Below are 14,189 nucleotides of genomic sequence, written 5' to 3'. Positions count from 1 at the left end.
GCCAGCCATTATATTCGTACCGAGTTTGTACTGATGCCTTCAGCTCGCCGTTTTTATGCACCCATGAGGAGAACTAATCGGTATTCCAAATCTTTTATTCCGTCTGCTGTCAGGCTTTTAAACTCAGACGGCAGTCTTTTTAGTCATTTAAAATAACATTGGTATGACAAGAGATTATATTGTCTTTTAATCGTTGTCTTATCTTAATGTATATTTATTTATTAGATTAACTTATTGCTGTCCTCCACAGACCCTCTGATCCCATGTACAGACCCGATGCTTGACCTGTAGCATGTATATATGATGGATGTGTTGTAAAATGTTAAATGTTGTATGGTAAGCTATGAATGAATTGCCCTTCTTGGGATCAATAAAGTTGTCTGAATCTGAATCTGAACCTGAATCTGAACATCCACAATCTGAAATCTGTTTTTGATATTCAAAATTACAATATTCTGAATGATCTTTCATTTTTTTTTAATCTTAGATTAAAATTTTGAATGTAAGAAGTGGATAAAAGATACCTGTAATATGACTTTTTACTTTGAAGAATGAAATAGCAGGTATTCAAAATGTTCATGCTGAATGGAAAGAATGACATGGCTATATGAAACTGAAAGCCAAACACACATGAATGGCATAAGTCATGTCATTTGTCAGAAGAAGAATGGTCGTGTGGTTGTCTTAAATGCTCGTTTTGATTAATAGTAATTCAATTGCTGTCATCTCCAGTCCGACATAAACGTTATAACAGTTTTCAATAAAAACAGCTGGGTGTGCTTCAAGATGCATCTTAAAAACCACATGGTGACGTCACTAAAATTACGACCAGTCTGTACAGTGCGTTTGTAGCAGAGCCCTAGAATATGGACATCTCTGTTTAAGAGCTCTGGGTTGTAGCACTCTCTGAAAGATGGTCCGACACATTAAATTATGATTTTAAGTTGTTATTTTTAAATTTTGTTTCTCTGAAAGTCTCTAAATCAACATATGAGTTGGCTACAATATACACTGAAGTCTAAAATGTTTCTATCTGCAGCAAAACTAGCTTACTGTGTTAAACTTCTGTTAGCATGAGTTATTTGGCAGATTATTTTAAATCAGAACTTAAAAAAAAAAACATAGTTAACCATATGATATTACTGTCGAAACTAACCCTAGTATATATATATTACATTTCACTCTTTAAACTGGTCGTTTTACAATTTTTCTGAGTTGTATTTTATTTAAGAGTGACAGGAAGTCCTTTCAAAATAAAATCAAAGAGAGTAAAAATAACAACATGGCTTTGAGACATTTAAAAGGCGAAATAGAGGCATTAGATAGAACAGTTCTATGTTACACTCCTGTTTTAACCTCCACTGGGGTTCTCCAATGATGACTGTAGAAAATAAGGCAAGGCAACTTTATTTGTATAGCGCATTTCATACAGGAGGGCAACTCAATGTGCTTTGCATCAAAACATTAAAAGCATTGGAGACATTCAGACAAGCATTAAAGAGCACAATTAAAATGACAAATATAATAAAACAGAAAAGAAAGGAAAATTAGAAATATATTAAAAGTAAATTTAAAATTTTGCATTTAAAGTGAGTTAAAATAAGCTAAGATAGGAAGGCTGTGGCAAATAATAAGGTCTTAATCTTTGATTTAAAAGAGGTGAGAGTTGGAGCAGACTTACAGCTTTCAGGGAGTGTGTTCCAGATATGTGGTGCATAATGACTAAACGCTGCTTCACCATGTTGTGTTCTGACTCTCGGGACTGAAAGCAGACCAGTAGTAGTAGTAGAGTCTTTCCTGACATGTCACATTGTTTTGATTTTTTCCCCCTGCAGCCATCAGTTACAGTCAGATATCGATGTGTCGTATTCTCTCTCTCCATCTCATATCGCTGACCACTCTGTACGTCTGACATTGATTTATCGCTGCTTTCTCTCCATTATCTATTACCTGCCACACAGTCCCAGAGGTGCTGCTGTATGTAACCAAAGATGGGTTTCACCATCATTCGCACACATCCCTGTCGGTCCCCTCCCCCTTACACACATACAGTACACATCTCATTTAAGAGGTTATCGATGAAGCCCACATGCTACAGTCAGTGAGTTTATCCGTAGGGGAGGGTTTTAAAAATGTTGCTCAAGAGAAATTGACCTTTTTCCTGCAATGGTAGCATTAGTAATGGTCGATACTCACCCTGCAGCAAAGACTCTGTAGATTTTTCTTAACTACATGTTACAGTGACACCAAACAGTCTGTGTTTTAGCATTCCTGTGATTTGAATCATAATTCAATATTTATTAACATGACCTTTTAACATATTGTGATGTTTTATGTTTGAAATTCATCTCCTGATTTGTGTTTTCTCGATTGTAACAGACACTTGTGCGTGTTTACTTGAGTACTTTTGCAATTTATAGCCTCATAAATTAAGGCTTTCATAATTTACCAAGAACTGTTTTTGTATTTCATTCTACAGGGGAGCAATGTTATGGAGGATCAGGACCTGAGAGAAATCGGGATCACAGATCCAAGCCACAGAAAGAAGATCCTGCATGCAGCACGTTCCTTACCCAAGGTGACATATCATTGATTGCTTGTTCAATACATGTTTCATTGTAGTATAACCTGATTAATGGTCTTATATTGTATCTGATGTTTGATCACAAGCTGTCAATCTCCCCTTAATAACAAGATAGTGGTGCAATGGTGCTCAAATAAAGTACATTTACGACTCTTATATACAATTTTAAGGTGCTTTTGCTTTTCATAAGTATTTCAATTTTACACCACTTGCTTCCCCTCTTGATTTTCCCGAAGAAAACATTCATCTTAAATATTTACTTTACTGTGATACTAAAGGGCAACACATGGGGAACTGTAAATACCAGAGCTGTCAAGCAAAACATGTTGATCGCTTTTAATCGCTGAATTTCAGTTGTTAATAATGATTAATCACATGTCTAAAATTCCATTATTTTGCATTTCAATACAGCTTTTAAGTCCATATTAACACTATGTGTGGTTACTGTTTTTTGGGGTCCAAGCAATGTATGTTACACAGTTTTTAACTATGAAAGAAAGACAAAATAAGAGCCTAAAATATGAAGAATTTATGCAGCAAAAGCATGTTATTTCATAATTTTTTATCCAATTAATGATTTCATTATTTGTTCCCTTATCCTTTGTTTTTTTCACCAAACTACCAAAATGGTGTGTAGTGTAGATAAAGCAGTTTTACCTCAAACAGACACACAAAAAAATGATGCCCACACAGTTTCATATAGATATTAACAAATAAATAACATGGGATTTAATTACAGATCATTTCCAGGGCCCATCTTTCCTCAGAATAAAAACTTTCAGTTTTATGCACTCAGTATATTTGGCTTCTTTAATAAAAACATTTTTTTTACTTTGTTGTTCTTGTATTTTCCACCTCAAGTCAAATCCTGCAATGTACAAACATACCTTTATTTGATTATTGAAGCAAGTTCCAAAAGTCTAACAGGGAAATAGTATTTAAAGACAGTATTTCCCCAGATGTTATCTCAAAGTCCTCACAGCATTAGTGACTGATTCTGTCTTCTTACAGGTGAAAGCTCTGGGCTGTGACGGCAGCAGCTCCCTCTCCTCTTGGCTGGAGAATCTCGGCCTTCATGAGTACTTGCACAACTTCCTGGCCAGCGGCTACCGCTCTCTAGACTGTGTCAAAAACCTGTGGGAGCTGGAGATTGTCAATGTGAGTCACAGTGACGTACATGGACTAAAGGGAGTATCAGAGGGTGAAATTAGTTTCACAGGGTGTCAAAGAAAACTCAGGAAAGTGGACAAGTTTGGCTTTTTAGTTTTGGTTTGGGAAAGCTGGAGACTCAGACTTTGAAGGGAAGTACAGTAAAGAAGACATCTGTAGTTAAATATTGTGGAGCTGAAACTTCCGTCTGCTGCCTAAACTAAAACAGAAGCTGTTAATTCATGGGGAGTAGCAGTGTCTGATGTTTCTTGGCATGCCTCCAACTTTCTAGGACGACAGTGCTGCTTCAAGTGTTCACCAGATCACTTCCTCTCTCCTCCAGGTGCTTAAGATCTCCTTACTTGGTCACAGGAAACGCATCATTGCTTCATTAGCAGAGAGACCTTACGAGGAGCCTCCGGTGAAGCCCCCTCGATTGTCTCAGATTCGGGTGAGTCTGTTTCACTGAAAGCTTTCAATCTGTCTTTTTTTTACTCTCATTTGCATTTTTCTTTTGTTCACAAATTTTGCTGTTTTTCTGAAAGATGAGGATCGGTCACTCCATCGTTGTTGTTCATGGAACAATTAAATGGGTTTCTCTTTCTCTCCAGTGCCAAGACCTTCCTGGATCTCAGTCCTCGTCCCCCCTCAGTCAGATGGATTCGTACTCTGGGCGCTCGATGGACCCTCTGCTGCCAGCAGGAGAGCCAGGGAGGAAAAAAGTGCCAGAGGCCGACTATGACGTTGTTACCCAAAGATATCACAGTGAAAGACACAGATCACATGTATGTTCTGGTTAACTAGCATCTATAACATTATGTTAAGTATCTCAATGTGATGTTTGATTACAAGTCTGATAATATCCTTTCTCTTTTCCTTTAGGAAAGGTATGAAGACCGGCATAGAGAGCCTCGCCTGACCTTGAGGCCGCCCAGTCTGGCAGCACCGTACGCTCCAGTTCAGAACTGGCATCATCAGCCTGAGAAGCTCATCTTTGAATCCTGCGCCTATGAAGCCAACGTAGGTGTTATGCCCTTTCCCCAACATGATGCAATTAGCACTGAAGAAACACCATTTGAGCATTTCTTTCTCCTGTTTCTCTTTTAGTACCTCGGCTCCATGCTAATTAAGGATCTTCGGGGTACTGAGTCAACGCAGGATGCCTGTGCCAAAATGCGGGTATGCTACAATTTTCTCTGTCTCATCTCAGGCATGAAAGTATCAGAGGATTTAAATATGTTACATGAAGTTCCTTCTTTTTGTGTTTCCTTCAGAGGTCGACAGAGCAAATGAGGAAAGTCCCCTCCATCATCCTCTCGATCACATATAAGGGTGTGAAGTTCATAGATGCAGCCAATAAGGTCAGCTACTACATACACATATTTGAAACTCTATTTTGTATCATGGCATTCCTCTTGTGTCGGGCTGTACGTCAAATTTAACACTAGGCAAATAACATTTAAGCCCATTTGAGGAACTTTCTGTTTGTGGGTGGACAAAGTATTATCTTTTTTTATCTGCCAATCTTGTCCTGTACATTTACATTTACAAGTACTGTTTTATTCTTCTGTGGTTAAATATATCAGTTATCAAGAACTTGTGCTGTGGAAAATGTGAACTGCAGCTTGCCCTTTGTCACTTTCTTTGACACTTAGCCTGCAGCAGCACTTTTGGACATTAAAAATGACAATACAGAAATAATTAATCTTGTCGATTTTGGCCTTGCTTGCTTTTTTAGGTCATATAAAGACATCAATGTTAATTTATGTCCTTTTTGTAAACAGCTAAAGACTCCACACAGGAGTTTTCTGATACAAACACAACACTGCTGCTTTTCTGTAAATTTAAATATCATGTCTAGGAGTTCAGATCAGATTTGTTCATGTTTGTATTTCCTGACAGAAAGTCTGCTCATCATGATGTTTATTTCACATGAGTAAAAAGTCTTAGATAGAGGCTCATTCTAGTTTTACTTCAGCATCTGTGAAACATGATTCATGCTTTAGTGACTCATCTTTACAACCTGTCTTCGTCTTAAATTGTTGTAACAATAATATCAAACATTCAACATTCTAGCCTGTTTAGTCCCCATACTGATTCTTATGCTACCTCTCCTCTCATTGCAGAACATCATCGCAGAGCATGAGATCCGAAACATATCATGTGCAGCCCAGGATCCAGAAGACTTGTGCACATTTGCCTACATCACCAAGGACCTGCAGACCAGCCACCACTACTGCCACGTGTTCAGCACAGTAGACGTGGTAAGAATACCTTGACTGTCTTGTAGGCTGTTTACAACCAAATAACATGCTGCTTTATCTACCACAGAGGGAATTATGTCAGCTTATTATGCTGTATTGTTATGAATACTCTGGGGGTTTTTTCTCACATAAACATGGTGAAATAACTAAGAGAAGTGTTGAAACTTTCCCCCCTTGTAACTTTAAATTCCTCCAACATCACTTCATGTATTTACATTGAGTAGATGTGACACCGTTATCCCAAGACAGCCCTATCTCCACAAGGTGTCACGCTCCAGTTGGGGTTGATTGCCTCCCTTCGCTACTCTGGCCATGATAACTAACCCTCCATTACTTTCCCTGGCCCCCCTGAGGTCTGATTATTATCCTGCTAATCTGCCTCTTAATGCAGGCAGGGACACTGCAGACCAAAGTCAGCCTCACAATGTTCAGTTTCCTGTCTATGGTTCTCTGAGACAATGGGCAGCCTTTAGCAGCAAGTGTTATGAGAGGTTGATACCCATCGAAAACCACATATGTGATGAGATGTGATCAGTTATTTCAAACTGTATTGATCAGTGCTGCTGCTATCAGCCCCCACCTTACACCATCTTCAACACAGAGAGATGACACAGGGCGGATCATGTCCTGTCTGGAACATTAACTAAAGCTACATTCCCACCAAGTGGTCCAGTTCAGTTCGGTACAATATGACTTGTGCATATTAGAATTTCCAAAAGTTGGGAAAGGTATTGAACTACTTTCTTTGCACCCTTCTGTTGGAGTACCACCAAGTGTACTTATCCAACCCAAAAGGGTGGAGCGACACATGCCTCAAAACTGTTGATTGAGAGAGAGGAATGTTTTTTTTTTAAGTTATGTTTTTTGGGCATGGCCTTATTGAAGCAAGTTCCAAAAGTGGCATTTTAAAGACTGCTAGGCCACCAGTGCCCCAGTTTTCTACACATTTTTATTCATATCAGGGAGGTCTCATCAGGAAACGATTTTGTGTAAAAAAAAAAAAAAAAGAAGGTGCTTAACACAAACTGCAACTGAGCGGAGAGAGGGGCACCTAGATGGATGCAAAGGAAGAGGGAGATTGCACAACACCAAATATTTCTTGTAACCTGATGGTATTTAAAAATGGACAGAGCTTACCTATAGTCGACGGTTTGCATGATAACTGGAATTTTTTCTGAAACCAAGAGCTATGTGAGTTACTTCCTTTACCAAATAACTTCAAAATAAAAGCTTTGTGTGAAAACAAGTAGAGTCTCTCCTCATAAAAAAATAGATCCGGCTTTTGCTTTAAAATCATGAAGCGCTTACATACCGTACTTCTCAGTATTTGATATACATGTAGCTGATACAAAGACAACACAGCCTGTATCATTTTATCCGTATTCTGGCCTAGAGCAGCTCTTGGGAATAAAATTTACAAGCCCTCTATTCTCTCGATTATCAGCATGTGAAACATGCAAGACTTGCTGCTCACTCCAGCACAATGAACAAACTAATCTGTTAACATGCAAATGAAATTCAAGTCATTCTGGAGCCGTCACGCAGCCATCACACTTGGTACAGTTGGCTGTGGAAAAACAAGCAAGATGAAGTTGTACTGAACTGAACAAAACTGGACCGCTTGGTGGAAACGCACCATCATTTAAAGTAGCATCAGGGCATTCAGCAAGCAAGAGTATTTGTGTCAAGACTGGGATATACGGGTTATTTAAGAGCTCTGTTTCTGCTGCATGTGATTGCTTTTAAATTTCACAATGCATGTAGAGAGGAGCTTGAATCCTCTGTCTTAAGTCTGAAGTGCTTTGTCATATTTGGAAGCTGTCATGAGTCTTACAAAAGAGTGCAGCAGGCAGCAGCTTTAACACTAAGCTACAGCAGATGAATACACTTCAGGTACTGAGGGGAGCTGCTTGCTGCTGCAAAATACTCAAGAGATTAGTGCCACTTCTTGTTATGCAACTTTGTTTTCAAGAAGTGGGAAAGAAACTTTGTTTTTACATGTTTTTCTGTCTCCCTGCAAACTGAAACAAACTCAAACGATACCTTTTAAAAGTTCCTAATTCTCCTCTTCTTTCCTCCACAAAATGTACAGAATCTGACCTATGAGATCATACTTACACTGGGTCAGGCGTTTGAGGTTGCCTATCAGCTGGCTCTGCAGGCCCAGAGGACCAAACAGCACCAAAGCTTCCCAGTGGGACCGGGTTCAGAGGTTATTGAGACAAAGTCCAGCCGACCTGTGCCAAGACCGAGAGGCAGTGTGCGGAAGTCAGCGGTGAGTGGGGCACAGAAAATGACTGCAACAGATGACATCATATGTTGCAGACATAGATCTAAGATCGCTGTAGAGAAGACGTTAAAGAGACAGGAGTTCTAAAACAACGGGCAGTGTTTTTATTGCAGTCATGCAGCTGATTTGTCCTGCTTCTTTAAAATGTCAGTGTTGGAACAGCAGCAGTGAATGTGACACACAACAAAGGGGGGCAGTGAGGGAACTCTAAAAACCCTTTTATTGCCTCAAAATCAGATTCATCCCGAGAGAAGCATTTTGAAATTCAGAAAGACTTCAGCTTCCCAAGGGAATAAGTGTCATGAGTGACATCATGACTTAAAACTCCTCTTTGAACTCCTGAACTTGCCTTGGAACTATTTTTTAAAAAGTTATCCTCAGTCTTAAAATTTTGAAACTATGAAAATATGTTTTAAAACCATGGGTTCAGGAAATACTAGTATCTAATTTAGCATAATTTTAACAAATCAAAGTTATAAAAAAGGGCCCCAGGCACACTTGTAATAGTGCCTGAAAACTTGACTTTGTAAAACAGAAGCGTATCATTCCCTCTCTGTTTCAATGATTATCTTATTAACTAAACATAAGTCTCCCCTTTTTTTCAAACTACACTTTCAAAACACATTAGAAAGTCTCAGAACAGTTGTATCAGGTCTGCAGCTTATCACATTATTTAGAGTACACAGTGATGATGTTTATTTGGCTATTTGCATTAAACCATTAGTTCGAGCGCCCGTGTTGAATATCAATGAGGTGAAGATGCCTCAGGGACTCATCTGCGGCTGCAGCTTAATGAACTCAGCAGAATCATCCTGTTTACTGTCACTTCTTCTGTGTTTGCCTCTGTTTTCCCCCAACTTAATATTTTCATACAAGTATTAAATCTCGTCTGCACTCTTCAGAAACACCTCGCTTCACACTCCCACTGTTCCGCACATCCGCACTTGTAAGCTGCCACAGTTTTATCTCCTCTGGCTATAACAGACTAGACTCCTCCTGTCTCACGCTTTGCAGTTCTGTGTCAGTTTCTCTCCATTGAATTCTCTCTAAAACTCTCCTTTCTTCCTGTCTGTTTCTCTTGTACCTTCTTCCTTTCTTCTTCCTCTCTATTATTCCTCTCTGTCCTCCTGGCGGTGTTTATCTCCCTCCAGGACTCTCCTCCTCTCGACAGTCGTTGCTGTTACTGTTACACCTGCACCACCCACCGTCCCTCCTTCCTACCGCTGCACTCTGCCAGCTCTGCTGCCCAGGTGCCGCCTCACATCCTGGTTTCATCCTGTCCCATCTTCAGCCTCTCACACTGCTTTGTTTTCTGCTTTTCTACTTTTATTTTCCCCCTCTTAAAAATCATCATAACCACTGCCATAATCCTCCACATTGCTATTATCTGTGTTGTACTGTTCCTTTAAAATGTGTATATGAGACAAAATACTTCTGCTTAGTTGAACTGAAAGCCACTTTTATTTCTTTTGACTCAGGCGCCCCCTAGTGACCATCTGATAGAAACACAAGCATTGTTCATAACCACAGAGAATTTGTTCAGATGAAAACATCTTAAAAGAACTGATGATCTGTTTCAGGACAAGTCAAGGAAGATTCACAAACATTAAATGTAAAAAAAAGTGAGATCTTAGAAATCAATCAGTCCATTCATTTTTTATTGATAAAGCTCCAAATCATAACAGAAGTTATCACAGGGCACTTCACACAAAGGATGGAGAAGAAAAGAGGGAGGAGAAGAAGAGAGAAATAAAGGGAGAGGAGGGACAGATATGGAGGAAGAAAAAGGAGGAATAGATAGAGGGGGGGGGCAAAGAGAGAGTGGGACAGAGGGGAAGGGAGTTAGAAAGTGGGGAAGAAGATAAGGGTGGTTGGAGAGCAAGAGGGGTGGAGGAAAGTAAATAGAGAGGGGAGAGGGGGAGAAAGATATACATAGAGATGAATGGTAGAAGAAGAGGGAGATGGGGAAGAGGGGTAGAAGAAGAAATATAGGGAGAAGGAAAAGAAGGTAGAGGGGGATGGGGTAGAAAAAGAAAGAGAGGTTGAAGAGGGAGGAAGAAGATGAAAAAATGAGAAGAAGATAAAGTGGGAGAGAGAGTGAGAGAAAGGAAAAGGAAAAGGAAAAGAGAGAATAGGAAGATAGAGATGGTTAGAGGGAAAGAAGAGACAAGAAAAGAAGAAGAGAAAAGAGTTGGGGAGAAGAGGCAGAAGGACAGAACCTTGGGCTGTCAGGTCCCAGCAGTCTGAGCTTGTAGCAGGTTAACTTGGAGCTGGTCCAAGCCTGATCCAACCTGAACTATAAGCTTCATCAAAACTGAAAGTTCAAAGCCTGCTCTTAAAAGTGCAGAGGGTGTGTCAGTGAATACAATGGAGTACAGCTGAAGAGTGAACTGAAATGAAAGTGTTGTCTTGTTTTTGAAACATGTTTTCCTGAGGGTACTTAAAGTATCACATGGACCTTGTGGTGCCATGATTTAGTGAACTGTCATATCTGAGGTCAAGAAAGACCATGATAAATGGTCTGAACCTCAAAAACAATCTCTTAAACTCAACTTTGAAATAGAACATCTGCATTTCGCTTTTATCCGGCAAGACAGCTGAAATTAGATCAGATGTAGAAGGAAGAGAGAGGGTATATTTGGACACTTAGATGCTCCAATTTTTCGGTTTATGACCAAACCTTTAGATTAGAGATGTCCCGACGTGTTGGGAGTCTGACATTTGATCCCCTCTGTCTGTGATTACAGGGGGACCTTGTGGAACAGGAGGGGGATTCTCAGTCCCAGGGCAGCACCACATGGCTCGTGGACCCAAAGGAATCCAAGCGCACTATCAGCACTAAGTACGAGACCACCATATTCTGAGTGGACCCCTCTTCCTCCTGACCTTTGACCTCTGGGCCTGGTCTCACCTTCCTCTACTTTCTCCTCCTCTTCCTCCTGTGTGCCTTTCACTGTGACTCTGCCTCTCTCTCTCTGCTGGGCCCCCTGTCCTCCCCCTCGGCCTCCCTTCACTTGTGTCCTCATCTGACAACAACAACACGACCTTGGATGGCTTAACCACCTCGTCTTCTTCACCTCTTATTATCAACTCTTCCACTCTATTAACCCTCCTCCAGCCTGCCACTCACCATCACTGCTATCCTCTTTTATTTACCTTGAATGCTTCCTGAACTCTCCACACAGTGCTTTTTTTTTCTCTTCTCCTCCGTCAACATCCCACTATTGACTCTTGGTGATAAGCTCTTCTTCTTTTTTTCCCCCGGTGCTTCTCCTGCTCTGCTAGGCGACGGCCACTCTGAGACTTTTCACTCTGATCTTTCAACTCATCTAACTTCTCCGCGCGCTGAGAGAAAATCAGTGGAGAGAGACCCTCTGCTCACATCCTGTACCTGGATGGACATGTTTCCTGAGGAAACTGAGATTCTGGTTTCTGTAATTCTGGACTGTAGCAGACTGGTCAGAGGTCAGGGTGTTAGATGGGTTATACAGGATTAACCAAGGGCGATATATTTCCCTGTCAGCTGTCTGCTGAAGCCAAAGGAGGCGATGATCCTAGCACTGTGATAAGGTCCTTCTGGAGCTAATAAAGTAAGCATTTTAGGGGATTTCGTAGCAGATAAGGACCTGCATGTTATTGGTCCTTGCTGCTCCAGAAAAAAAGACCTTCTTAAGACTTGTAGCCCTCCTCTGTCTACCAATCTGAGCAAAAAAAAAAGCTTCTTTTGGAATGAACTTGCTAAAACTAAGCACTTTTAACAGGGTGTGTAAGAATAAGTGCATCTTCCTCTGTCCTGTCTCTTTTTGTCTTCTTCTCACAACAAATGCCTTCTCTGTTCATCCGTCACCATTGCCTTTTGTTTTGCCAATCACACTGGGTTAATAATTCACCGCTGCTGGTGAAGAGAGTAAATCATTGTACTTTGGGAGGGGACGGAGTAATCCATCACCACCATGTTTGTTTATGTCCATGAGTTCAGCGTTATTTTCTTTAACTTTATTTTAACCTCACTGCTTTGTGTGTGTGTGTGCGTATGTCTTGTGTCCCTTCCACTTTAGCTGAACACTGTGGCCACTCCCAACCAGTAAGAAAAGGACAGGACACAATGAGACCTGTTGCATGGTGGGTAGGATGTGTGTTTTTTTTTTACTGGAAAAGTGACCCACTTCCAACGCAACAGATTGCACCGACAGTTGGATCGTGCTCACTACAATAAAACACGGGACCTGGAGACCTGCGAGGTGTATCGCTTCATCTGACCTCACCGACTTCAACACAGCGCACACACACACACACACACACACACACACACACGCACGCACGCACGCACGCACGCACGCACGCACGCACTCCTCCGCTTATCTTTTTGTCTGCTAGATAGGGATGGTTGTCCCAGTCAAATGTAATTGTTTGAGTTATAAACGGTTACCTCCTTACAGCTGTAAGTACAGTGGCTCATGGGGGCAAAAAAAACCTCCAAAGGATAAAAGATTAAAGGGGGAACAGGGCTGCAAATTCAAAACTTAGTCAAATAAGTCTAAAACAGTGACAGCAATGGGCTCAAGATAAAAATGTGTGCCAGATAACATCTTGCAATTCATAAACAATCCAGAGTGATGCCAAGAAAACAAATGCAAGGGAAAAATACAGCAAATCTAGTCATCACGAATAGAAGTGCTCCAGGCCTGTAGGAACATGACATAGTGAAACATTTAATGGAAAAGATAGGTGATATGATTATGCCCTTGTAGGCCAACATACATCAGGCCTCTCTTTTGGGAAATGTAGCTGGGATGTTTCAGTGCAGGTCTTGTGATTTAAAGGGGAAGCGGCTGAATCAAGAAACCGCTTATTGTAACGCTACAACGGTACAAACACACAGAGACCACACACTGTACCTACACACTCCTTCCTGTAGCAACACTCTGTAGCATCTCTATATGACCATCAATCTGTCATCCACAACCTCCACGTATAACTGTGATTAAACGACGTAATCTTGCACGGGATGGACTCTAACCAAACTCAAAGGGGTAGAGGAACTGACACTACAAAGACTGTTTTATAAAAAAGGTAATAATAATGATAATGATGTAACAGGGGGTTAGCTTTTATTTGATATGAAAGTGTTCTCTTCTTTTGTATGTTTTAATTGTTTTGTAGGACAATTGTGTGTCCTAAAGCTGAAACTGGATCAGGTGTGGTTCACTGCAGTGCTCCCTCCTCATCCCTGCTCCCTTTGTTTCATTAATCCGGTCAGAATTAATCACCAAACCTGCCATGCAGGCTGGTACGTCTCTAGATTTTAGCTGCAGAACAAGAACAAGACACACAGCATGTTTCTCTTAGCTAACTCCCTGTACGTTGACTGTTAACGGTACTTTTTGTTCATCTGATGTGTATATGGGTACATATGATTTAACTGTTGTGTATGTGGTACGTTATCAGGCCAGTTCAATAACTCTATGGTACGCTGTCTTCGGCTGGCTGCTGTTGGCACCTTCAGCCATCAGCCGGGGTCCCGTTCTGCTTTTGCACATTGCTGAGGATCAGGAGATATTGTCGGGACTTATCTGATGACGTCAATGATGAGAATGATAATGTACATGAATCTAGCGGTCTGTATTTTGATACTTGAATGATTTTTGCTTTTATAGATATCTATATATATATATGTATATGTATGTATGTACGTATGTAATTTTTGACGTTTGTCAAAACAGAGAAAAGGACTATGTCTTATAAAGTTAAACATATCGTGAATAAATACCCTGTGATTTAAAAAAAAAAAAAAAGGCTGAGATAACAATGACTCAGAAGAGGGACCTCACTTAAGAAAAAAAGATTGTACATAATCTTGGGCTTCCAGTCTTTTTTATGATTATTTTTCATAATTGTACAA

The 14,189-nt window shown here is 40.4% G+C and overlaps 1 protein-coding gene across 8 annotated transcripts in view; it reads left to right on the top strand.

The window, feature by feature from the left end:
• The window catches only part of LOC117821602 (ankyrin repeat and SAM domain-containing protein 1A), a 95,630-nt gene extending 83,035 nt beyond the window's left edge, over nt 1-12,595 (top strand). For 5 of the 8 annotated variants that reach the window (XM_034696005.1, XM_034696001.1, XM_034696000.1 and 2 more), the window contains 10 exons: nt 2,480-2,578; nt 3,596-3,742; nt 4,077-4,184; nt 4,345-4,518; nt 4,616-4,753; nt 4,841-4,912; nt 5,008-5,094; nt 5,860-5,997; nt 8,090-8,272; nt 11,035-12,339. In XM_034696005.1, the coding sequence (XP_034551896.1) occupies nt 2,480-2,578; nt 3,596-3,742; nt 4,077-4,184; nt 4,345-4,518; nt 4,616-4,753; nt 4,841-4,912; nt 5,008-5,094; nt 5,860-5,997; nt 8,090-8,272; nt 11,035-11,151 (1,263 nt within the window). In that variant the 3' untranslated portion in view covers nt 11,152-12,339. The other 3 variants (XM_034696003.1, XM_034696008.1, XM_034696006.1) reach the window with 1 other exon arrangement.
• The last annotated feature ends 1,594 nt before the right edge of the window (nt 12,596-14,189 follow it).

The sequence above is a fragment of the Notolabrus celidotus genome, chromosome 11 (assembly GCF_009762535.1).
Source record: "Notolabrus celidotus isolate fNotCel1 chromosome 11, fNotCel1.pri, whole genome shotgun sequence".
NCBI lineage: Eukaryota > Metazoa > Chordata > Actinopteri > Labriformes > Labridae > Notolabrus > Notolabrus celidotus.
The sequence above is the reverse complement of the archived record's forward strand: the minus strand, read 5'-3'. Positions and strand labels throughout refer to the sequence as shown.